Raw genomic sequence first — 26453 nt, 5'->3', positions numbered from 1 at the left:
GGTCCAAGCCTTCAGGTGCGTAATTTAGAAAACGGATAAAAGAGGAGGAGGAAAAGAAATCCCAATATAGAGGTATGTCGTCTTTTATATCATTAAAAAGGGGCGCCAAATCCTAATCTCGCCTAGGGCACCAAAATGGCTAAAGCCGGCCCTGGCTGATGTTTAGTGCCCTTGACCCATGGAACACAATACAGTACCTCCTTAAAACCAATACACCATTTTTTTAATTCAATCTTAAACCTGCAAACATCTACTTGAAATTGTTTTGTACAACTTTAATTTATTTTATATTTTAATAATATAATCTATTTTAGTTTATTTTTCAAACTATCTTCCATAATCTGAAAGTTTTGAATGGCTTTTTATTAGCGAACTTTCTTTGTTAGCGTATCCCCTCAATGATTTCTCGTGTATAAATAAAGGTTGAATGAGTGAATGAAAGGAACTAAACTAAACTGGGTCTTTTCTGCAAGAACATGTCAAAATGTCTGATGTGAATAAAGCCTTTTCAAGTTATAACAACATGAGATAAGTTGTACGATTAATATAAGGAAAGAAAAATATTATTTAGCAACTGAAACGGTAACATTGCTTTTACATGCTGCTGGACTCACCACAGTGTGTAGGGCTCTCGTCGCTCATATCCCCACAGTCGTTGTCTCCATCACACAGGTAGGAGCGTGGGATGCAGATGTTGGTAGACTGACACTTTGTGTGCTCTGGCTGGCAGGTTCTCTCCGCTGAGATAATCATGGGTTAGAAAATTCTTACTTACTCTTAATAACCACTTTGATTTAAACATTTACTTCTGTTTGATGTTTGTGGATACTCACGGCAGTTTTGTTCATCAGTGGTGCCGTTGTCGTAGCAGTTGTTGATGCCGTTACAAACATAGTCCTTTGCAATGCAGCGGCCATTGCTGCAGGTGAACTCTGTGTTGGGGTCACACGGTCTGAACAGACAGCCCACCTCATCACTGTTGTCTCCGCAGTCATCATAGTGGTCACAGCGGTAGTGGTAGGGCACACAACGCCCATTGCCACAAGTGAACACTGTGGGCTCACAGGTGTGGAAGGCTGCCAATCAGAATCAAGAACAGGTCAGAGCTCTAGCCAATAGAGAGTGAGATCAGGACAAAGGGGGATGATATGCTAATTTTACCTGACATGGCAATAAAGGATGACAGCAACTGTGGGACTGCATGCAGAGATATAAGCACATTGATTCATTTGTTAGTGTTGATTTGTTTTAATACTGTTAATGGAAGTTTAATCATGAGGTGCAAGCATACACACCAACATAGTTGAAGTCAGGTTTAGGTCCTGAGAAAGAAATTTGTGAAAGCGAAATGACAGAATTTGTTAGTATTAGTGAAGGTAAAGAGAAGAGAGGGAGTTTTGATTCACTCATGCAGAAGAGTTTATTATGATTAATAATCAACAATCAGACTTTTGATAATTCATTAAAACACAAAATGAGGAAGAAATGTGAATTAGGAAAAAAATCAATTCGAGCTCTTTTAAAAACAGCCTACCACAGACTCTCTCAAACTCATCGCTGCCATCTCCACAGTCGTTGTCATTGTCACATTTCCACTGGGCGCGAATACAGCGGCCATTCATGCAGGTAAATTGGCCTGGCTGGCAGCGGGTGCCATTATCATGGATACAGTGCTTGTTGTCAGCCAGGTACCAGCGGCCCTCTGATGGACACTGACACTCAGCTCCATTCGGTCCTATCAAGATCAAATAGCTTTCAATTACTACACTACAAGAATATTATGCTGAAAAACAAGTATGAAACTGCTTGTACCTGGTGTGCAGATGTGGCTACAGCCTCCATTAAACTGTTGGCAGGGACTGTCACACTGCTGCTGCTTCCTGCTGGCCAGAACGTGGACATCCATTGGCCGAGTAGGAAGGTTCTGAATCATGGGCCTCTGGTCAGAACCATCGTGCTTGTTGGCCCGATAGATGCTGCGTGTGTTCCAGTCAGTCCAATAGATGAACTCGCCAAACATGGTCATAGCAAAGGGGTAGATGGCTGTGCTGACGATGACCTCCCGATTGGAGCCCGTGAGAGAGGATCGCTCAATCTTCTGTCTGATGACAGAACAAAATAATGATAACAGATGGTGGAATAAACAAAATTGAGTACATATTTCGACAGTGGACTATATTAGATCTTACAAGCTGGCATCTGCCCAGTAGAGTCTTTCTTCTTCATAGTCCAGGGTCAATCCATTGGGCCACACCAGACTGCTGTTCACAATCTCCGTTCTGAAGTTTCCACCTAAGGTAGCACGTTCGATCTTTGCATGGGTTCCCCAGTCTGTCCAATACATATATCTATGTAACAAGGAGGGATTCATCTCAGATTAATGTCATGAACAAAGGAAGTGTTTGTTAAGATCTAGTTTCTTTACAAAGCAGTTCAAATACAAGTAAACTCAAATAAAACATATTTGAGATACTGTATGTGAAATGGCACACCCTGATAAGCTGTCTGAAGCTTGAGAATAGGGGCCTAGACATTAAACAAGTAATATCTAAAGTAAATGTTTACTAACACATTGTCTAGATTTGAAAAGGGCATGTATTAAACACACACAAACGTAAGGGTAAGAGCGCTTCCTGGACTCAAATTCAGCTTGTTAGAGGTTCTCCTTGGATGGCGATACAAGTAGACCTTAAAATCACAAGAAAATGCCAAGGCACTCTCTCTTGAGCAAATAAAATGCCTTTATTGTCACGGCACAGTCATGTTAGACCTTTAAAATAATCTTGACATCAAGCCTTCATCAGGGAGTCAAAAACCTTGTTAAAACTGTAAAGAGACAATAATGACATGACACATATGGCTAGTGAAAACAACTGTACAATTGAAATGGATTTGGATGGAATAGTGTAACTAGCTTAGTATTTTAGTCTTACCCCCTGCAGGGATCCAACATGATGGCTCTTGGCCTCGACACATGGGCAATAATAGTCCTCTGAGAGCCGTCCACAGACATGGAGCTGATGCTCTGGTTGACATAGTCACTATAGTAAATTCTCCTGTTTATCCAGTCATAAGCAATGCCATCAGGAGCCCCTAGATCTGTCAAAAGACAAGGACCAAAGCAACATCAGGCATATAAAAAACCTCCAAGAGGAACAACATATGTAAGTCATAAGTGTATGTTGTAGTGTAGGTGTAAAACCAACCTGAAGCCACCACTACAGGAGCTGATGTGGGAGAGGACAGGCTGATGTAGCTGATCTTGCTTGCTCCTGCGCCTGAGCTCTGTGTGAAGTAGATCCTCCTGTCTGTGAGGTCAAAATCAAGTGCCACGGAGGTACGTGGCACATTGACCACAGGGAAGGGCAATGCATGGTCGTCGGGGTCGAGGCGCAGGCTGCGTACGGTGCTCTCAGTCGTGTAGATGAGATAATCATCCCTTGACACCACACAGTTCTCATTATCTGCTGCAAGGTTCCCAAAAGCGCAGCTGCATTTTTTGTTCTGGCCACCTGAGCCAGACCCTGGGAGGGCGAAGCAGAAGTGGGCACAGCCTCCGTTAGCCTCTACACAGGGGTTGTAGTTAAGCTCCTGGGCAGTGGTAGGCTGGGTACGTTGGTCGAAGATGGAGACGTCTCTGAGCATGTTGATGTTGTCTCTAATGACAGCGGGCTGCTCTGTGCTGCCGGGCTCTTTGCTTGCTTGAAACACCTTCTTAAGATTTCTGTCCACCCAAATGATACTACTCTCAAACACTGTGATTCCATAAGGAGTCGGGTAGCGACTGCCGTACCTGACAATCTCCGTCTCACCCCCTTGAGGATTGATCCGGGCGATCATATCCAGGGAGTCATCCACCCAGTAGACGTAGCCAGTTTGCCAGTCCAGAGCGAGACCTCGTGGAGTAATAATCCCCGATGACACTAAAATCGTGCGGTTGGTTCCGTCCAAGAGTGCTCGCTCAATTTTGGGGTTCTGACCATAATCAGCCCAGAACAAGTATCTGTTTCTGGGGTCCACCACGATGTGGCGTGGCATGTCCACCTGGGTCTTCAGCAGCACCCTGCGGAAAGTGGTGTTCAGGCGTAGCACCTCCACATACGTCTCAGTGAGGAAGGCGTTGGTGAAATACAGATTCCCTAAAGAAAGAATCTAGTTAGTAACATACTGTTAATTTGTACGTCATGAGGGCATAAGGTCATCAATCACAAACTATGACACGTCACAATCTAAGTAATATTTTTACTGGCTGACATTATGATGGTGTTATCAAGACTTCATACTTCAGTTATAGTGATGCAATAATAAATGAGTAACAAGCTAACAAATTTGCCTGCAAGCAGCTGTCTCTGTTTTTCCTTAACTAGCTAATTAAATCATCTCTCTGTCACCTGTTCGGGACTGATGTACCTGCACTGTGAGTCTGGCACTGTCATAAAGCTTCTTAACTTTGACACTACCACAAAGTCTTTGACTCTACCAGGTAGTCACCTGTCTGAGGTCTGTGTCATACAGCAGGTTGGCATTTCAGAGTCTCTCTTTCTCTGATTTAAATTAACAGATGAAAAGGTTGTTGCAGACACAAAAGTAATATAAATCAGCAAGTCACAAAATTTGAATATTTTAAGAGGAAGAAAGCCACCAAGTATTTCTACAAATAAGTTTAAAGGTGCAATATGTTAAAAAATCTAGTTAAAACATTCAAAAAGTGACTAAAATTATCAACAGAATGTGAAGAAAGTATATCATATAAGTTTATGTATTGTGTTGGAGAGATATCTACTGAAGTGAGCATGCTAACCAGCTAGCCCCAGTCTGGCCTTTTTCATAATACCACTCCAAGCTCCTAGTCCAGACTTCTAGCTAGATATGTTGCCCCCTATTTTTGAAGGAATTTAAGAGGAGGCCAATTCTTACATATTGCACCTTTAAGATGCTTTGATAATTTAATGCTGGATCTTTTAATCATCAATTTCAGGACCAACAATTACAAAACATGTGACTGAAATCCTCTTTTACTTGCATCTGACATGTTATGTAAATCTTATGGGAGTATTTCATATGGATAAAAATATGACTTATGTGAAGATTAGAAATGCAACAAGGAGGGCACTGAAGAGATTGATAATAGATAAAAAAGATTTTAAAAAATCCTAAAATAACAGTTTAGTTTACTGTAGTGACTTAATCGCACACTACTTACAGTATGTGGTTAAGCAAAACAAAATCAAAACATTTGTGAGCTTAGACAACAGCATACCTGAAGCCCAGTCCACAGCGATGCCTCGTATCCCGTTGCGACCTATTCCAGATGTTACTACACTACGTAATCCTGAGCCATCTGGCTTGATCCGTCTGACCCCGTTCTGAATGGCCACAGTGCTGCTGAAGTCGCACCAGTAGATGAAGCCAGAAGCCATGTGTACATCAATGTGTAAAGCATTACGGCCTGCAGGAGGATAAGCCAGCCGTTAGCGGCCATATTTGTTTCTTCAAACACAATAGTCATGAACATTTGATATTTTTGTCAAATAAATAGATCCTATGCTTAATACAGTAGTAGGTAAGATATGAGAATCCCTGACCTCTACCAGCCACAGGCACCATGGCCTCAGAGTGATCGGCCCCTTCCAGACTGAAGCCTTTGATAGCAGACAGAGTGGAGATGACGACATAGGACTGGTAGTGAGCGCAGGTCCTGTTGTCACTGTTAAGTTTAAAACCTGTGGCACATGCACAGGTGAACACACCCTGCGGCCGAGGCAGGCAGAGCTGCTCGCACGCGCCCATATTGTTGGAGCAGCCATTGGATGTACCTGCAGAAGCTGGGTTCGTAGAGAGAAGACAGTGTGACAAACAGAAGAAAAAGCAACAACAAGCCGAAAATAGACAACAGTGAATGAATGACAATAACGATGTCTCTTTGTGCTACTCACTCTCTCGATAATGCACTTTCAGGACTCTGAGCCCAGAAATGTTGTCTCGCAGCACAACCTTATCGGCACCCGTCAACTTGTTCACGCGCTCTATGACCTCAAAGTTGCGGTCAGTGAAGTAGAGGTAGTTTTCATGGACAGCCACACCCCAGGGATGAGACAGGCCTGACACTATGGTGATACGGTTACTCCCATCTGGATCACCACGCTCAATCTGTCAACATTCAAATGCCAGACAGTAAGTCAGATGCTGCATGCTCTTTTTGACCTTATGGAGTGAACAAATAGTGATCCGTGAAAACCCACCACGCCAGTGCTTGTGACAGCCCAGTACAGCTTGTTCTCTCGGATGTCCACAGTGAGGAACTCAATGTGATCCAGGTTGTTGGTGAACAAGGTGAGAGGGTTTAAGCCATCCATGTCTGCAGATGCCACCTTGGCAGGGATGCCACTCTCTGTTCCCTGGTCTGTCCAGTACAGTTTGCTTAGAAGACATTAAAGACAGGAGGTTAGTGTTATTTAGAATTTAGTCATGGATATCTATGCTTTTTGCTTTTTAATAGCCTTACATACATTTTATACTCAAACAATTAAGACAGAAATTGTCGCTGTTGGGTGACAATCTCCAAAATATAAACTTTTCAGGAATACAAAATGCCAACCTTGCACTTAGTGAAATGAGGAAAAAAGTTTTCGTTAAGTTTGAGAATTTTTCTGAACCTACAGAAGACCAGGTCACACCTGAGCTGAAATTTTAAATAGCAATATCACCCAAAATTACAGTTTTCATATTACAGTAACAAGGGATGGCTTAGAAACATCTTTCTTGTGTCTTTATTGTACTCGCTGGAGTTTGAATGTGCAGTGTAGTTTTCAGTAACACTGGTTGAGTTCTCTCTAGAGGCAGAGCAGATGGCGATGAGGAGGCAGTTAGAGCTCAGTAGCTGTGGGGATGAGTGGCTGTGCCAGGACTGTGTTAAATGGGGCTTACCCACGTGCTGGGTCCACTGCGATGCCAACAGGACTTCCCGCGCCAGTTGGAGAGCCGTTATTTGTGATTAGAGTTTTCCTGTACTGTACCTCACCTCTCAGCTTCAAAACCTGGCCGAGAATGAGCACAAACAAGTGACATTTGTGAGTATTCACATTCATTTTTTGTTTTCCTATTACAAATGCAATCCCAAAAAGTGTACCTCACCTCAATAGACTGTGTAGCTGGATTGGTGTAGTACAGGTTCTCTGTTATCCAGTCCAAGGCCAGGCCAACAGGAGAGCCAAGAATGGCTGCGGGGGCAAACTCTGTCCTGTTAGTGCCATCTGACTTCACCCTGTGGATCTCACCCTAGAGGACAAAGGATGACAGATTCATCTCAGCCACTGCTGAATTTGGATGTGTAGAGTTAATCATGTATTATGTTTTCCCCGCATGGTTTTCATTGAGTTTTATTATGTATTTTTACTGTTAACCCTTGGAGAATAAGTTCTGAACTGAGGTGTGACATGTACAGCTACAGTATGCTGTATATACAGTGTGTCTCTTATAAGATAAGATAAGATAAGATAAGATAAGATAAGATAAGATAAGATAGAACTTTATTAATCTCAAAGGAAAGTCAGAGATTGCTCATAAAAAATTAATAGTACAACCAGTGGGTTCCTCGGGTCAGGGTCACATACTGGGCCCAGGTTAATCATTAAATATTAGTGAAATATCAAAAATATACTAAACCTTGTTGCATTGCATCTCTGCACAGCACAGGTACCCTTCTTACTGTTATAGGACACTTAAAATAGTGTCTTTCGACAGTAACTTACCGGGTGCTCCACCCAGTAGATGGTCTGTTCATTGTCATCAAAGTCAACATCATAGCCATTCTGAAGCCCAGCAACAGGGACCATAGCATCATTACTCTTCTCATCTGGGTTCAGTGAAATGCCATAGATGATGCTGTCTCTCACAACCACCAGGAAAGGATCCTCAACTAAAAAAAAAAAAAAAAAAAAACAATAATGCAAAAGCAGTCAATAAACAGTGACTAGGAATACATTTACAAACTGCTCGTCCTGTGAATTTCTCAGTAATTTAAATGTTGCAAAACTAACTCTAGGAAAGCATGTTTCCTGGATGAGGATTTAGCTCCATGGTAATCCAAAACTTAAAGTTGCTGTCAGTGTACCATTCCTGTTGCAAAATAGGGATCCTGAGCTAACAGGCCTTTATCTAAAAAGAGGATTGCCTGGTGAAAGTTGTTTCCACAATCTGATTTGCTTTGTCATCAGAGATTAGAATCGATGAATGGTTGTGGGGCATTTTCATTCTTGGATAATCATTGGCCTCAGGGGGAGACTGTGTTCTGCTTGGCTTGAATGGGCTGAAACCTGAGATGAGTTAAGCTGCTGACCTAAGGGGGACTCCTTGGACTCTGAATTAAAGGTCCCTTGTCTTCTTGAGACCTTGAAAGACATGCTTATATGATTCTTAATATTTATAACTGCAATAGCAGTTTACACGAGAATCTAAATGGGAGACTGTTGACAAGCACCTGGATCGATTTATAACACACGAGGTCAGTGTTTTCAAAGATTTCTCTTCTCATCAACATCGAGATGGCTGCAAATTAAACGTGCAAAAAACACCATTTCTACAATACCAGGTTTGCTCTTTGCTCTAAGATGAATACCTGAGTGCATCTTATCAGCTGCATCTGACCTGACTTCCTTTTTCATCAAACTGAGTGATGAGTGTTTTCCTCCATTTGGCAGGAAGCATACCTCTGGTGCAGGTGATCTGGTCTGCTGCCAGTGTCCAGCCTGAGGGGCAGGCACACGAGTAGTACCTCGGTCCCACAGCAGAAAGCAGGCAGATATTAGTGCAGGGACTCCTCAAGCAGTGATTTTCACCTAGAAATTGTCAGCCCACACATGCAAACAAGAGTCAACAGAGTAAGCTTCATAGGTTCTCCATTCCTAAATGTATTTAAATTAACAATGGACCTGCATTAATGTAGTTTCTCTTTGTCATACCTGCTGGCTGCCTGGCTGGGTGTACTGCCGCCAGACCCATGGGCTGAGGGAGGTTGAACAGCATCACTGTCTGGTTCTCCCCATGCCACTTATGGGCTCGCATCACACGGTTGATGTATCTGTCGGTCCAATACACAAAATCCTCAAAAATGGTAATTGCGTGGGGATGTTGCAGTACCTTTTCATAGAGAGTAGCAAAAGGAAAAAAACGTATGTCTTACACATACTATTCAAAAGGAAACTGAATGTGCTCTGTTCACTTTGAGATGAATAAGATGTCTACAGATCATTCAGAAAATGTATCATCAGAATAAGGTCTTCAGCCTCATACACTCACCAGGTCACTGGCCAGAACTTGTTTCCTGTTGTTTCCGTTATAATCGCAGTAGTCAATGAAATCCAAGTAGGCGTCAGCAAAGTACAACAAATTGTTTGGATAGTCTATGGTTAGACCATTTGGCCAGTACAGCTTGTTGCTTATGATCACAGTCCTCAATTTTCCATCCATGCTGGCCCTCTCAATGCGGGGGTTCCTACCCCAGTCGGTCCAGAACATCAGGTGAGCACTGCAAAACAAATGTCTTGTTTAACACTGAAAAGCAGAGACCATAATATGCTAATCATTCCCAGATACACACAGATTTAAAGCAAACATGTTTCTCTGTTAGTCACTAACCTCTCCCTTGGGTCCAGCACCAGGCCTCGAGGGTTGGTGACATTTTCACTGACCAATACAGTGCGGTGGGTGCCATCCAGTTTAGACACTTCAATAGTCTCCAAGACGTAGTCAGTCCAGTAAAGGTTCCTGCCCACCCAGTCCACAGCAAGGCTCTCTGTTACAGTCACTCCACTGTCAAATATCTGTCCAAAAGAGACTCATTCTTGGTGAAAATGAAAATACATGTATAAAACAAAGTTTTAGTGCATATGTCTGTGGTGACAAAAAGGGAACACACAAACTCACCACAGTCCTGTCGCTGCCATTTTTGTTCGCACTCCAGATTCTGTCCTGGCTTGTGTCGGACCAGTACACACGGTCAGTGACCGAGTCAAAATCTAGGGCCACGATGTTGCGTCCGTCTCGGACCAGTGAGCGAACCACGTTGGGCTGAGCGGTTATGTCATCTTGCACAATCTGATTTCGACTGGCCACTAGCAAGAACGCCTGACGGGAATCTGTAAACAGACATCAAATCTCTGTTACCTATTTTTCACGTCCATTCTCATGATAATAGGAGCACTTATCAGCTTTTGCATGTCTACCAAAACTCTACCACAGGTCTGTTAAATGGACCCTACTCAAATGGCCATCCTTGGGGAATGCACTTTTGTCCAAATAATGACCTATTGTATTGCAAGGCCTTTCAGCAGGGTTATCTGTGTGGAAGAGGAGCTCATGTCAGGCACGCTCCCCATAAACAGCCCTTTGTTGGTTGATTATGTCCTAATTACACCAGGGATGGCCAGTGAGTGACATATATGTTATTTGTCTTATCTAAAGAAATCAGAGCAGCAAGGAGAGACAAGGGAGAAGAAAGGCCGTGTGTCAGTCTCGCAGTCTGGGGGCCGAGCTCCCCCGTTATCATAGCCCATTCCTGCCAGCACACTGGGAAAAAACTGAGATATGTGCTGTAAAGGCCAATCATCATGACAACGAAATTACTGTGGGACTGATAATTGGCCTATTTCCTATTTTGCTGCGCAATGAAATTAAAGGTTTTTATTTACAACTACCAGGGGAGCAGTATGTTCCATGCACAAAAGTTTTAAATCATGTCCCTCCTCACCTGAGGCCTTGCAGGTACGCTGGTCTGCTTCAAGAGTGTAACCATCCTGGCAGTGGCAGCGGAAAGAGCCTCTCTCATTAAAGCAGTGCTGGCTGCATAGTCCGGGAGGATTACACTCATCTACATCCTCACATGTCTTGGAGTCATTGCTCAGTTGATAACCCACAGGGCATGTGCACTGGGCCCCAAACGGCCCTTGGATACAACCGTGGGTGCAGCCAGCGTTGTTGTCGGAACAGCTCTCCTGATCTGAGAGGAAAGCAGGGAAATAGAAATCAGACCAAGGAAATGACAGTTCACACAACACAGATACAAAATGTGTATGCAATTAATATACATCCTCTAAAGTTAATTAAAGGACAACAAAGCACTAACTACTTCAGTTAGAGTCTTTAGAAGTGCTACTCTGAGCCAGAGCTACACAAAATTTTCATTGATCGTGTTTTACAACTAATCTATAAATATCAGAATAATTAATAAAGAGGCTTTGTTTGTTGAAATTGAATCAAAACTACTTGCAGCATTTCTACCAATGATTGAGAGTTTGTTCCTACCTGGCAAAGGCTCGTCTGAAAGCAGTGAAAAAAGGCAAGAAAGGAAAATCACAGATCATTTTCAGGTTAATACCACTCAAATCACACACATGCATGATTTTAACACAAGAATCCAAAGACAAACAGATACTATTCAACACATAAAGTGAAGTCCCCCTTGTTTACAGAATACCAGTAGAAGAAGAATGTCAAATAAAATCAAATCAAGTCAGGGTTTGATCCTGTGTCATCATGTGATATCAAAACGAAATTGAATTTGAGAAGGGCAGCAAACATCGATAATGTAATAAAACAATCAAATCTTTCTGATAGACCGAGAGCATGTTGCAGGCTGAGAAGGAAAGCAGAGATCAGACTTACTGCAGAGAGGAGACTCGTCAGCACCATTGGGGCAGTCAGGAGTGTTGTCACACACCGTGGTGAGGTTGATGCACACACTGTGGCCGGGGCACTGCCACTGCCAGCTGGGACATCTGAAAGGCGGCGTGGGACAGTCTCTTTCATCGCTCATGTCCCTGCAGTCGTTGTCTCCGTCGCAAATCCAGCTGCGTAACACGCAGTTCCCGTTGTCACAGCGGAACATTGAGGAGGGACAGGTGCGAGGTGGGCAGGCGTGATGTTCGTCGCTGCCATCCTCACAGTCTGGATGGCCATCACATTCCCAGGTTGATGGGACACAGCTGCCGTCTGATTGGCACTGGAACTCACTTTCATGGTGGCACATCCCTGGAGGCCTTGTAGCTGGGAAACATCAGAAAACACAGCAAACAGCATGTTAGTACAGTCCAAAACTAGGGAAAATCAGAATATGTTGCCGTCCAACTGAGTAATACTTAAGTAATATAACCAGTATTTAGATACTTACGACAGGCTTGCTCATCTGAGCGATCACTGCAATCAAAGACTCCATCACATCGGTAATAGGAGTTGATACACTGGTGACCACTGGAGCACTTGAACTCATTCACAGTGCAGTTGTAGACTGAAAAAATCCAGTTGAGTATGTTAAACCTGATATTCCATATTTCTACAGTTTTGTATGCATGCCGAGCTCAACTGTTGTGCAACGCCGCTAATGTGATAAATAAACTAAGAGGCTTAGCACATGCTTGTTGAATTTTACAGCGCATTCAATTGACCTCTGCAACTTTTTGAACATGTTTAGCCGGTACAAACTGGACGTAGCAAATGCATGAATGAAAATGAGTTAATTCATTTTGGAGAGAGAGGCAATAGAGGTCCGAATTCACAATATCTCAAAGTGAATGGGCTAAGGCACGTTAACAATCATAGGACTCAAATAAATCTGATCAGCAAATAATTTTGTTAGTTTTATAAATACAATATACTGTAGGTAAGGTACTCACTGCATCCCTGCTCATCCGCGCCATCCACGCAGTCCCTGTCCCCATCACAGACAAAGTTGGGGTCTATGCAGCGGTGGTCTGGACACTTAAACTGTCCTGGATAGCATGTGCTTAACAGATCTGTCAACACAAATTGTTAAACAACAATATGAGTCTGTGAGATAATCTCCTACCCTTTCCTGGACAAAACGTACAATACTGTACATATAGTCTTCGTTTAAAATCCTTTACATTTTTTAGAGGAACAAAAACAGTGCTTCTGTCAGTAGTTTACCAAGTGTAGCTTAAAGCCATAAATAGTTTTTTGAGTAACCCATTTTCCTAACAGGGGACCTGACATAGGTGCACATGTGTACATTGTCTGATGCTGAAACTTAAAGGAGCTCTATGTAGTTTTAGACAAGAAATTCAAACTTAGAATTTTAAAAGTTACAATATCAATGAGGTAATTAAACAGATTCAGAATCGTTTTTTTTTTTTTACGTAACTGAATAAACAAGCTGTTCTCAGAGGAAAATAAGGTCCCCAGAACACTGTTTGAAGCTAGAAAGGTGGCAGGGTCCGCCACATATAAACAAAGTAAAACAGTATGAAATTGTGTTGTCCTTTAAGGTCAGTTTGTTTATTCAGTTTATTCAGTCATGAAAACAAATAGTTTGTTTATTTAGTTTGTTTAGGCATATAAAAAAAAATCAGCGATGTTTAAATTAACAAAACAAGTCACATAGTAAATCCTAATTTTAAGTTAATAGACTCTATAGAGATACTCACGGCAGTCAGCTTCATCTGAACTATCTCCACAGTCATTGTCAGTGTCACAACGCCAGGTATGTGGAATGCAGCGGTGGTTGGAGCAGGTGAACTGATTGGCAGGGCACGTTCCAGGTACCCTTGTAGGGCAGTTAATCTCATCGCTGTTATCAAAACAGTCATTGTGCCCATCACAGCGCCATCCTGCAGGCACGCAGCGCTTATTGGAACAGGTGAAAGCAGAGGGAGAGCAAGTGGTGTCTGAAAAAAGAGAAGATGAACTTGATTTGATATCATTATATCTAACTGAATTTAAGAACCCCCAGGGGCATGAATCATTTCTTTATTCTGGTCTGGTCAGGCCAGGCCAGTATAATAAACTGGATTTACAAACACAAAAAAAAGCATTACTGTTAATTCCACAGTTGAGCTCGTCACTGTTGTCATGGCAGTCGTCAACACCATCGCATCTGTAGCTGTTTGGGACACATTTGCCGTTGCCACAGGAGAAGGAGTTGGCTCCACACTGCAGTGTGGGGGGCTCGTTGGAAGGGTCGTCCACACACGTCTGCTGGTTGGGCAACAGCTTCATGCCATACGGACAGCCACACACCCTCCGTGAGTCTGGGGCTGGGAAACAGAAGTGGCTGCAGTCTCCATTAGGATTTGTTTGCCTGTTGCAGAGGTTGGAACCTGAGAAGGAGAGTGGAGGGTAATTACAAAGGAGTATGACTGACAGGTTCGAGCCTCAGCTATGCATGAATAGTGGAGTGAGAAGAGCAGTAAATAAAGCTACTGACCAATCTGAGAGTTGGAGTTGAAAGACTTGACATGCATGATGTGGCTGATTCCTCTTCTGATAATGACCATCTCCCCACCATCGGTCTTGCGCACACGTACAATGCCACCCAAGCGCCAGTCAGTAAAATATGCATAGCCTTCAAGGGACAGGAGCAACAGACCATAACCTCAGTTACTTTGTCTGTCAACACCCACTGGTAATTTCTGCTCTTCTGACATGAGCATCATAAGAGGCAAGATTGACAAACCACAATTGAAGTTGCGGACAGGGAAATAAATTCCTTCTTTATGGTCTTTAGTTCAGATATTTGATCCTGTAATTGAAGTTTTTATTTATGTAAGGAACTATTACCTTCAAAAATGGTGAGACCAAATGGATGGGAGATCTGGGTAATGCGGTCCAAAGAAATCCTGTTCTGTCCATCAAAGTTGCTGTGCTCTATTTTGTCAAAGAAGGCATCCACCCAATACAGACGCATTGAGCTGGGTGCAGATAAAAGCAGAGAAAGAGTTTGAAAGAAGTCACAAGTGCTGTCAGGAGAACCATCAGAAAAGAATCATTAATATGGCAACCATAATTTCTGGGTAAAACAATGAAAAATTACATCAATCTTCAGTGTAATGAAATTAAATGGTGTACTGTGGGAGTGTTATTTTAGCCACGTAGGTATTGACTCACCTCCAGTCAATAGCTAAGCCATTTGGCCAGCCAAGAGTAGTGTTTACAATAGACAGGGCATGTGACCCGTCACCCCAAGCCCTCATAATCTTCGCTGGCCGGTACCAGTCGGTCCAAAAAATATACCTGAGGAAAATAAACAAGGAGCATCAATACATGTTATAACAAGGTTATATTACATTAAAAAATGTACCTACTTTGAATACTATACCAACACCCTTTTTTATTTTGATTTTATTTTGATACTTCCACATTATAGAGCTTTTCTGTTTAAGCCAACTTCTTAGTGTTCGCTACAATACTGCCCTTCAGGCTGAACTAATCTCAGCCATTGGACACAGAGGCCTTATGACTTTGAGGCTATTGGAAATAACAGCGTGTTCTAAATAAGGATTCATTTTATCAGGTGGGGGCTTAATTTGAGGACATTTCTGAATGGGTGAGCATATCTTAAGGTGTGGTACCAGACATACACGCAGAAATTTCCCTTTTCTTAAAAGCAGACAAAGCTACAAATCCAATGGTCATCTCTAATTTACCCAATGAGGGGATGCACCACGATGGCCCTGGGGTTGTTGAGGTTCTGTACAATGGCTCTCCTCGACTTATCAGCTAGCTTCATGACAGATATGCTCCTGTATCGCGGGTCGGTCCAGTAGAGGTTCTTTGAAATCCAGTCGTAAGCCAGGTCCTCCACTCCATCCACTCGATTGGCTGCCAGCACCTCCCTGCCTGTGCACATCAAAGTAGTCAGACTACCGTTTAACACAGACATGAAAGAGGAACACATTTAAATAAATAGGCTGTCAGCTTGCATTTTCCCCGTGCGGACCGGACAGAAAAAACTAGAGCAGCTCCAAAAACAACATCACTGATCAGAGCAGTGGTGTTTCTTTTTTTTGTGTGTGTGTGTTTTGACTGCTCATGGATTATCACATTAGTAACCTTCCACAGTTTTGAAATTAAATATCAAAACTGCAAAGTAAAGCATTGTTCATTAGACTGTCATACTCATTTTTTAGGTCATTAGTTTGAATGTAGGTTGAATATATGATCCATTTTCCACTGTCCATACTCCTGTCCTGTCCCTCCCCCATAGTACCAGTCGGCCCCATCAGGCACTCCCTTAACTCCCTGTATAAGCCTGGCCGAATCACATGGTAGAGCTCTCTGCGCGGAAAGAAATTATCCAAGGATGTAAGCACAGAGAAAACACAGAAAACACATTAGCTGCTGATAGTTTCTCATACTGATGATAGACATCATGTCTTTCCTTGTATTATTATGCTATTGTTATGCTGTCAATGTGTACATTAATTAGGATATTCAGTTCAGCTTGGGCAGCCAACAAGATGCTCACCAGTCCCATCCACTTTTTGTTTATAGATGATGTCTTTAACTGTATCTGAGAAGAAGATGGCGTCATCTTCAGCACTAAAATCCACCCCAACAAAGTAGGAAGGCGTTCCAGTGACGGGAAGGATGATGTCTTCCTGAGACGAAAGATTAAATGGGATCCCCCTCACGGCCAGTTGGCTCGAGAACAACAGAAACTGCCTTACAGCTGAAGATGGGAAATTAGAAAACAACATGAATCAAGATATTCAGTTTCACAAAAACATCATAACACAAAAGAAAGGGTCAAACCACCGTGGGTTGCTGACCAGGTGAGTTTCAGGTGAACCTTTACAACTTCAGGGTGTTGAGTATAATCTTCACTTAAAACCAGGAAACATACTGAAATTGAATCAGGAAACAAATCACTAAAGTTGTAAGGGGAATTTTTCTCTTACCAAAACAACGCTTTCCATCGGCATGAAGGTCGTATCCCATGCGACATTTGCAGCGATAACCCAGTCCTCCATTGTCACTGCGATGACTCAGAACACAGATTTGTTCACATCCACCTCTGTCTACGCCACAAGGGTTTGGTACTTGAGACAAAAACGAAAGAAAAATTACTGTTTACTAGCAATGTTGAAATGAAAAGCTTTGTAAACCTTTTCCTTTAGAAACACTAGAGTTACATGGCAGAAAATGTTGGTAAATTAACACCATACTGAAGGAGGAACAGTTAGAAACATGAGCTACATCAGGACCATTCTGTAAAGGAAGATCTAGCTCACTGAAGGGCTTACCATATGGCTGTTTGAGCTGATGTATGACTGCTACTCCGTGTGGAGTCTGAGATGTATTATAAACAACTTGAGGGCTGCCGTCTGTGAACTTGTTGGCTTTCATCACAGCCATCTTGGTCCAGTCCGTGAAATAGACGTTGTGCTCAAACAGACTGATACCAAATGGGTGTGGGACTGCAGCACCTCCATGGACCACTGTTTTTCTATCAAAAAAAAAATATTGAGGACATTGATTTGTTGGGATGTAAAACTCTCACAGTATTCTTCGAGATTATTTTTGTTGTAAAGTCACCTAAAATGTTGTGCTATTTTTGAGGAATAACATCTGACATATATACCTATGAAGGCCGTCGTATGTTGCAGTTTCAATGTAGTCATAGCGACTGTCAACCCAGTAGATGCGCTTGGCCTCGATGTCCAGTGTGATACCAGCTGGCCAGCCCAGTTTACTCCCAATGATCCCATAACGGTTGGTGCCATCCATGAAGGCCCGCTCCAGGCCTGGTTGTCCATTCACCGCCTCCCAATCTGAGAAGAACATATACCTGTGAAAGGAGGTTAAATGTTTAATCTGCCGGTGGGATCATTACATGAGGACTGCCATGTCCAGCTGGGAATTAACATTACATGTATTCACTATAGGAGACTTCCCTCTTGTTAATTAAGTCGAGCATCCCTGGCATTATGCCGCAAAGTGGGTGGCTGTGCATCTCACCAAAGAGCTATACATTAATTTCCAATAAGCAATTTATCTGCAGCCACCTGGCTCTCCTCCCCCCTTGAACTATACTATTGGATTACAATGAGGGTCATCACTTACATTGCTCCTCACTAATCCACCCAGGGCAATCTGCTAATCTCACACACACCCCCCATTATTCCATGCCAACGGAGCACGACAGATACTGTATGTGTGGTTTTGGAGTGTGTAGCTAGATGAATGAATGGAAATTGGGAGACATGCTTACCCGACAGTGGGGTCCACGGCTACTCCTCTAGGGTTTCCGAGGTTTTCAGTGATGAGTGTGACCCGGTTACTTCCATCAAAGTCCACCATGTCAATCCTGTTGACGCTGGCCTCCACCACATACAGTTTATTGTTCACCCAGTCCACTGCCAGGTTCTCAGGGTAGTCAACTGATACATTTAAAACCACCTGCATGTTGGAACCGTCCATATCCACAGAAAACACCTGTACACAAAAGACACCATTGTTGACAAGAAATTAGTCCTTAGGTGGTCAGTGCCTTTAGATATGAGGAAAGATATTAAAGGATTATGTTACGGTTTTTCAAGTTTATCTTAATACATTATACAGATGCCTGTAGGTACCACTGACTGCTTCTGCATCTCGAAAGTGAGGTTTACACGGAAATGCCTTAAAACTGCATTCTTTCTAATTGCCAGCAGGGGCGAAACCACTGGTTTTAAAAAAAGTCTGATTGTATGAAAGCTTAGGAAAGCTTAGGAAGCTTGAGGATAAGACCCTACTGCTCACTTTATTTATTACCTTGTTAAACAGTTTCCTAGTGAGTTTGTGGTCTCAATTTCTAGTTTCAAGTCTTCTTTAATACAGCATGACTTTCATTTTGTAAATAACGGTCCTATTTAGAGTAAAATAGATGATAAAGCAGTGTATGCTTCACGGCTCTGAATAACCAAGATGGCGACAACCATAATGCCAAATTCGAAGTTTCAAAATCGTAGTTCACAAACCAAACCAGTGGGTTTACTCTTGGTAGGTACATTGAAAGTATTGTGACCTCCACAAGGTTATGCTTTCGGTTCAGTTTACTTGTCTCTTTGTCCATTTGTCAACAGGATTACAGAAAAACTACTAGCCCAATTTTCATTAAACTTAGTAGAAAGATGCAGCCTTTGACAAGGAAGAACCCATTCAATTTTGGAGCGGATCCAAGCCACGGGCCGGATACAATAATTATTTTTCACTTTCGTTTACATTGCAAGACACGACAACTATATTTTGACATAATTCTAATAGTTTTGGATATATATCCAGACAGATATAGTAGCTTGCACATCAGAGAAGAGTGGACTATTGGCCTTAGCAGCGCTCAGCAGCTCTCTGAGTGCTGTTATAGTTGTTCAATGTAACTGTCATCCTTTCTATACTGGCCACAAAGAGCTTCATGAAAGACAGGATTTCTGACATTACAATGTAAGTGACAAGAGAGGAAACCCACAGTCCTTGTTCTGAGTAAAAGTGGGCATCTTGTCATGGTTCAGTGTCTGTTTGGTTTGTTTCCTGTGTTTCTCCGTTTATTCCCTCACCTGTCCGTGTCCCTCCTCACTCCACCTGTTTCTCATCCCCTCATTAGTGTTGTCTCTGTATATAGCCTTTGTTCTCCCTCATGTCTTTGTCAGATTGTTTCGTTTTCCCTATGTCTTGGTCAGTGTTGCTTCGTGTCCCATCCTTTGATGTCCCGCTCCTGTTTCCGTGCCTTCCCAACCTTCTTTGTGTTAGCCTTCGTGTTAGCTCGTAGCCTGTGTTAGCCTGTGTCCGTTTTCATCCGTCATCCTCCGTCTTGGTTTGTCTTTCCCCGTGCTTGGCTCCCAGCTTCGTCCTCAGTGTTTCCTCATGTCTCCAGTGTCTCCTCATGTTTCCAGTATGGTATGTTTCTCGTTTTGGTTTTTGGTTTCTCTATTGATTTGTACTTTACTTTTGGTTTGTACTTCGTGTTTCGCCTTTAGTTGTTACCTTGTGTTTGTCTACTTGTTCCCTTTTAGTTTTTCTGTATTTCCCCATTGTTTGTTATTCAGCTTTGCTTATTAAAAGCTTGCCTTTGTTTTGTTTTCTTGTTACACTTTTGTGAAGACTGTAAAGTGGGTTTCTGAACCTGCCACTCAACCAATACTATGGTGGCACTAGTTTCTCAGACTGAAAACCTTGGCACCATGCAGCTGGTTAAGGGGGTACTGCTCTTAGCAGCTCTGCTTCTTTTGAAACAAGATCCAGACGTCTAAAAAGCAGGATTTTCAACTGACCTGTTTAAAGAGAAACTGAAGATGTGGAAATAGCCTGGTAGTTTAACCTTTCTGGTTGCATTCACATGCCCTGTTTTTGCTTTCCCTCCATCTAATCTGACATGCTGCCATAGAGTTGGCTGATATACACAGATGCCCAGTCACAGATATGTCCTCGCTTTTCAGCCCAGTGGCTCCAGTTCAAACCATTGAGGAGCCAAAGCATAGGCCTGAACAAAGACTTTTTAGCTGGCCAAAGAATGCATATAGATGGACAGTGCCACTGAAAACAAATACAGCATGATTACTTCCAACAAGATCCAGTTACAAAAATTGCACCCTGGTATGTGAACATCATACCAGCCTATCAGACAGGTTTCAAGATTAGGCCATTTGGATTCCATTCCACATCTACTTCCCTTCATTAAGACCCAGCCGAAAAGGAGCCAACAGCTATCCCATTATTATAGTATCAACATTGCGGATATTTTAAAGGATAACTGGAAGAATTCCGTCCTGGCCAGTCCCAGTCTGACTCAAGTACTTCCTCAAACAAGAAACTGGTCTACTCCCTGTAAACTCTTAATATGGTGACACACAATGCAGTAAATAGGTACAAATAAAAAGGAAATTAGATTTTAAAAAATACCTTATTCTGAATGGTGTCTGTCCAGAAGATCCTATGGAGATTATAATGGAAGTCCACTCCCACTGCAACCCCTCTGTTCTGTGAATTAACCAAAGTGCGAAGGTTGTTGCCATGGATGTCGCCTATTAGCAGGTCTCTGCCATTAGAATATATCAAGTAAGGGACTCCAGCTGCAAAGGAAACAAAAAACCAGTTAGTTACAAAACACAGCATGAAGAAGTTAATTAATTTCAGGTTAGAACCAGAGCATGATTTGTATTAAAAAAGACATCAATCTTTTAGTATGTTTGCTCAACTAAAATATCAGTGGAAAGTTACAGAATGTAGCACACATTAATTCAGATCCCTGACTCAGACTAATGAAGGTAGAGTACTTTCTAGCCGCTATCATTACACACTCTTTTCACCAAAGCTAAAGGCAGAGAGGTCGGCCTCTCAGTCAACACTCTTTCTATGTTCCACAAAGGCAAGAGACTAACTAAAACAACATTCAGTACGCAACAATGCACCAGAAAGAAGTGCAGACGCTCAGTAAGGCAGCCGCGGTGGTTGGCAAACAGGAAAGGGGGCTATGCTAATGGGCCTTATTTGGATGGATCAGTCACACATTTAAAATGTGAGCGTACTGTATGTTAAGACGATCTGTTTAATCTGAGAGGAAATGACACTCACTTGAGACATCAGCCCTACAGTATCTGTGCTGCTCCAGGGTATAGCCTTCTCGACAGCTGCAGCGATGGGAGCCTATGCGGTCCTCACACAGCTGGTCACACACGCCCCATCTTGAACAGTCGTCAAAGTCTTCAGCATCAGATCAAAAGTCACAGCAGATGAGGATTAAACTCTGAATTGTTTATCTGAGTCAGATTACACATTTTTAGGACAACATAAAGCTGTGATTAGATATAAATCAACAAAACATTTCCATCCCTCCACTTCATTTCTTTTAAACTCAGCTACGAGTACAAACAGTATGAGTGCTGTACTTTTGAGTCCAAACAAAAAAATCAGATTTCATGTGCACTTGCAGATCTTGCAAACCTGATTTGAGTTGATTAGGCTCTGACCAGAATAAGAATCCAGTTTCATGGTTTAAAAGTTAAAGTCTTATTTGGGTAAAGGCTTTTTTTCTGTGTATTTCTGGTATCCTGTGACTGAGTATCTCTGTTGTAAACAGCATGTTAAGGAGAAAACTCATACCAAAATAAAAAGGTATGAAAGGGGAAAAGGTTTCCAGCACTATCTACTGCTTGTCTCAGTTACTGGGCCAAAGTTTCATAAAAAAGCACTGAATAGCCCAACATATCCTTACATCGTTTATATGAGGAAAAAATCTCAATCATTGAGCAAGTGTGATGTAAAGTCAATGAAGGATATATACCTATACATGAGCGACTATTGTTGCTGCTGACAATGTATCCAGAAGGACAAGAACAGGTCCCTCCATCAGGGGAAGCATGACAACGATGCTCACAGCTCAGAGAGGCACATCTCCAGATACCTGACCGAAGCAGAAACCAGATAAGTGACGATAACATGGTGATATTGGATGTCATGATGTGTACTTGACGTTAGTTGTGTTGGTACTAACTGCAGTTGCGCCCAGCAGTGGTGTTAGTTTCATCCTCTCCCTCGGGACAGTGAGCTGTTCCATCACACAGCTGATCCATGGGGATACACAGGCCAGAGGATGGGCAGGGCCACTCTCCTGGGTAACACTCCCGCTGGACGTTATCTGCAGACAAAACATATCCATCAATTTTGTCTGTGCAAGCTCACACATAGAAAAATGAGAGTTTCACACAAGTTAGACTGTTAGGAATTAAAATATATTCAGTGTGTATTACAGGCAGTTATATCTCCACAGGAATGCAGCGCTGGTCTTAACAAAAACTGTCACTGGGACTTCATTGTCAGGGAAATTACTGTCACTTTAAATCGATGCAGGGGAGTGGAGCTTTGAGGGGGTCACATGGGGGCTCAGAGGGCTTCTGCAGCCCATCCTCTAAAAACACACACTCTTCACAGCCGTGTGGAGGAATTCTAAAGCCCTTTGGGGGGCTGCGCGATCTTGTGCCACAAAGAGGCATTTGAATAACACACTTAAAGGAGCACAGGCATAGTGTCTTGCAAGCACAAACCAACCATGGAGACTGGAGATGAATCAGGTTCACACAGAGAGCTTGAGTGTGTTCTCTAGTGTTCCTTAACCAGCTAAACATTTTTGACTAAATTTATGAATTTCCTTTCGAACTATTGTGTCCATACCACAGCCTTTTTCATCTGCATTGTCCTCACAGTCGTCTTCTCCATCACAAACCCAGACTTGGTGGATACAGCGGCCACTGGGGCAGGTGAAGTAGTTCCCTCTACATGTGGGATATGCTGCAGGTGAAGTGGAGAATATTAATACACAGAAAGGATCAGAGAGTAAGTTACAAGTACATCTTGGTGAAGATGAGCGGCATAAGACAGACAGTGGGTTTGATTAAAGATAGAGGCTACATACTGCAGTTTAGCTCATCACTTCGGTCTCCACAGTCATCGTCATGGTCACAGACATAGCGTTGAGGAACACACACCCCGTTATGACATTGGAACAGGCCTGTATTGCAGTGCTGTGCTAAAGAAAACACATCAGAAAAAGGGGAAAAAAAACTTTGGTGATGACGTCATGCTGCTGATGGCATTGCATATTTTGGAAGGCTCGAAAAAAACCTCCACTTGAGCTGTTCAAGAATCTGGCTTCTTACTGCAATTGGCCTCATCAGAGCCATCTCGGCAGTCAAGTACATGGTCACATCGCTGGGTCAGGTTGTAGCAGGCCCCATTAGCACACCTCAGCTGTGCACACTCGGGGTAATCTGAAAGATTAAATCATCATCAGGGCCACACTATGTACTCAAATCGGCCTGACAGCTGTGCTCTTTTCAGCTTTTAAAATGTGAGAAGCTTGGCGAATGGGAAGGATAAGTGACTCAAATTTAAGGCTCACACCATAACAACAGCAGTCGCCACAGCGCTCTTTATGCAATTGTGAGATTACCACAGTGTGTAGTGCTGCGAGTCTACCATGTCGGCACAATAATGGCATAGCAGCTGAACTTCAGCTTGACTAATCCACCAAGGAATCTGCAATCAACCTCTGACAACAAGAAGCATATTGTGGCCCATTCTGTCAGTCAGCAAGCCTCTTAATCTTAACAAATTGATTAAAATGCCACAGGAGCCTGAGTTAAAAAAAAAAAGAAAAAAAAAAGGGAAACCACCCTGGAGAAGACTTACGACAGTCTCTCTCATCAGACCCATCTGAGCAGTCCGACAGACGATCACATCGGTACTCTCCTGGGATGCATGCCCCGTTACTACAGCTGAACTGGCCGCTGGTACACGTCCTTCCAGCTGGTGACAGATTGGACAGTGACTTAGCAGCACATAGTAAAGGTTTTATTCATATAATTTTCATATGCAACTAAAAGTTTGTTCTACTTTAACAGTAGCTATAAGAACTGAACAATCATCTAATTCTTTAACTTCCTCAGTCCAGTATTTGTATTTGGTGGGTCTATCTTAAAGATCTTATCATTCAAACCTTCATTAACACATCTAGGAATATTAAATCTAATTGTGCAGCCATAAAAATTATATCCTGGATTTAAATAATTCAGTTAAAACAAGTGTGATATACAGTAGTTTCAATGAGGCACTGGACCAAGCAGATAATATCTATATGTGCAATGGAAAATATTAAAAACTACATATCTGAAAGACAATTAGAATATTGACTTGATATATTTACCATCAAACATATACATATTCCCTTGAAGAAATGCTCATGATGTAAAAAAATGTACTTACGGCAGTGTTGCCTCTCGTCTGAGCCATCCTCACAGTCCTCCTCATCATCACACACCCACACATCGGGGATACACTCGCCGTCACTCAAACACTGGAAATGACTTTCATCACATGTTACCTGAGCTGTGGGAACACACAGAGAGCATTTCATTTATTTTTAGTATTTCCTTGTTTCAATTTTATGAAACTATAGAGGTACATTTTGACTATCAATACTTTAAGTCTATTTTGTCGATGATAAAATAAATTTGAAGTGTAGGATCTGAGTGTTTCGTCCACCACTATATATCCCAACCCTGTGTGATATAATGAGTAACTCACGGCAGTCGTGTTCATCAGAGTCATCCACGCAGTCTGATGTGCCATCACAGTGCCAGTCACCTGGTATACATCGGCCTGTCCCGCAGCGGAACTGCCCCAATTCACATCCTACACACAATCAAAATGTACATGCTATTAGAGCTTTTATCCAAAGTGTTTTCCATCATTGATTTTTCCATTGTTATTTTTATTTAATTATGTCCGAAACTTGTCTTCCTGTACATTCTTCTCCTCAAGGACCCTTGATGGGGAAAAAAGCTTTTAAGAATTGATAAATTCTTAAATACTAGCCACTATATTTACCAGGAACATTGCATATGGGGGTATGGATGCCTTTTACTGATGAAGCATGTTTTTAACAGCATTGACAAGCCTTGGAGACAAGCGTGCCAGCCATCCCCCCCCAACAGTTACACAACCTTCACCGCATTCATCGCGAGCCTCCTTTTGATGTTCTCGTGAGTGGCATCTGTAGAGATAAGGCACCACCACTCTACCTTCCCAGACGTTTTCCAGGGGAGATTGATTCAGGCAGCATAGTTCAGTGGCAGAGCACTCCATCAGACCCGTCCAAATAGGAATGCGTAATTCTGATTGTCTCTCTGACAGCCTGATTTATGGCATACGCTGATCTTGTCCGGTCTGAAATGTAATTGGAATAAATAGTGGTACTGGGTGGTACCGCAGCAATTTCAACCCAAATTCTTCGTGAAGAGAGCTGTGAGGTGGTGATTGGTGGTGCACGCTTGGGGTCGGTGGTCTATCTCTGTCCTGTCTTATCCAGCAATTTGGAAACATTCTTCCTTCTTGATCAAATAGCTTACTACACTTGCAAGACATTGGAGTTAGTCTAAGTACCCCTTATCTATAGCTCTGCAATTCCACTATAATGGTTTGAAGTTACTAGTTACAAGAAAATATAGAGACAATCTGTAAAAAAAAAACTGTTAAAAAATGTATGCCATCATGTGCATTGTTGACCTGAGCAAAGAAATGAGTCTTTATGGTAAACTACTGGAAATAATTAATCTACAAAGCAAAAACCTATTGGTTTGATAAATGCTGTGTGTATGAGACTTTGATTGTATTTACAGTCAGATGTTTATCATCTCCTTTATATAATGTTCCCTTTTAAAGAAAGGGTCACTGCCTGTGCTACTACACTAAAAGCTTTGCATCAAACCACCAAACTGCTTTATGACCAACCCAGTAAATCAAGCTGCGTATTTAACTCCTTCTGCAGCTACCCAGGAGGCAAACCTTTTTTTCCTGCTCAGTTTACTAATGATAAAATTGCTCACAATCTGCTCAAAGGGGGCCTTTGTTGCAAGGCAGTGAAGGTTTCAGCATCATCTATAGCATGGCAGCAGTGGCAACTGTTGCATACAGTATGCAAACAGCTAAGAGATGCGCTTTATCAAACACAAAATATGAAATTTCCCTCAACTATGCAGGACACATTCAATATATTCAGGTTTTGAGTGTGCAGACACAAAACCATTGTCTGTACAGGACGATAAAGTTTCAAAAAAAAGAGAAAGATGGTGTCATTAAAATGGGGACTATGTAACATTACAATAAAATATGATGTAACACTATCAGAA

General features: G+C 42.3%; 1 protein-coding gene across 1 annotated transcript in view; it reads right to left on the bottom strand.

Moving 5' to 3' along the window:
* lrp2a (low density lipoprotein receptor-related protein 2a) overlaps positions 1–26453 on the bottom strand; it is a 47589-nt gene that overhangs the window by 17547 nt on the left and 3589 nt on the right. Inside the window, 47 exon segments of the mRNA XM_073473653.1 lie at positions 615–740; positions 834–1076; positions 1162–1197; positions 1296–1322; positions 1535–1735; positions 1813–2102; positions 2190–2348; positions 2934–3099; positions 3207–4139; positions 5261–5449; positions 5586–5825; positions 5937–6150; positions 6243–6420; positions 6928–7037; positions 7135–7278; positions 7752–7918; positions 8709–8837; positions 8961–9138; positions 9298–9526; positions 9637–9821; positions 9925–10136; positions 10748–10996; positions 11302–11316; positions 11662–12042; positions 12167–12283; positions 12669–12788; positions 13440–13679; positions 13830–14111; positions 14219–14356; positions 14572–14702; positions 14899–15024; positions 15438–15630; positions 16259–16462; positions 16692–16832; positions 17037–17239; positions 17375–17581; positions 18005–18228; positions 20671–20840; positions 21343–21471; positions 22052–22171; positions 22262–22405; positions 22939–23055; positions 23180–23293; positions 23424–23534; positions 23956–24072; positions 24529–24651; positions 24850–24957. Of these exon segments, the coding sequence (XP_073329754.1) occupies positions 615–740; positions 834–1076; positions 1162–1197; positions 1296–1322; positions 1535–1735; positions 1813–2102; positions 2190–2348; positions 2934–3099; positions 3207–4139; positions 5261–5449; positions 5586–5825; positions 5937–6150; positions 6243–6420; positions 6928–7037; positions 7135–7278; positions 7752–7918; positions 8709–8837; positions 8961–9138; positions 9298–9526; positions 9637–9821; positions 9925–10136; positions 10748–10996; positions 11302–11316; positions 11662–12042; positions 12167–12283; positions 12669–12788; positions 13440–13679; positions 13830–14111; positions 14219–14356; positions 14572–14702; positions 14899–15024; positions 15438–15630; positions 16259–16462; positions 16692–16832; positions 17037–17239; positions 17375–17581; positions 18005–18228; positions 20671–20840; positions 21343–21471; positions 22052–22171; positions 22262–22405; positions 22939–23055; positions 23180–23293; positions 23424–23534; positions 23956–24072; positions 24529–24651; positions 24850–24957 (8580 nt within the window).

The sequence above is a fragment of the Pagrus major genome, chromosome 9 (assembly GCF_040436345.1).
Source record: "Pagrus major chromosome 9, Pma_NU_1.0".
Classification (NCBI taxonomy): Eukaryota; Metazoa; Chordata; class Actinopteri; order Spariformes; family Sparidae; genus Pagrus; species Pagrus major.
This window is presented reverse-complemented; position numbering and strand designations above follow the sequence as displayed.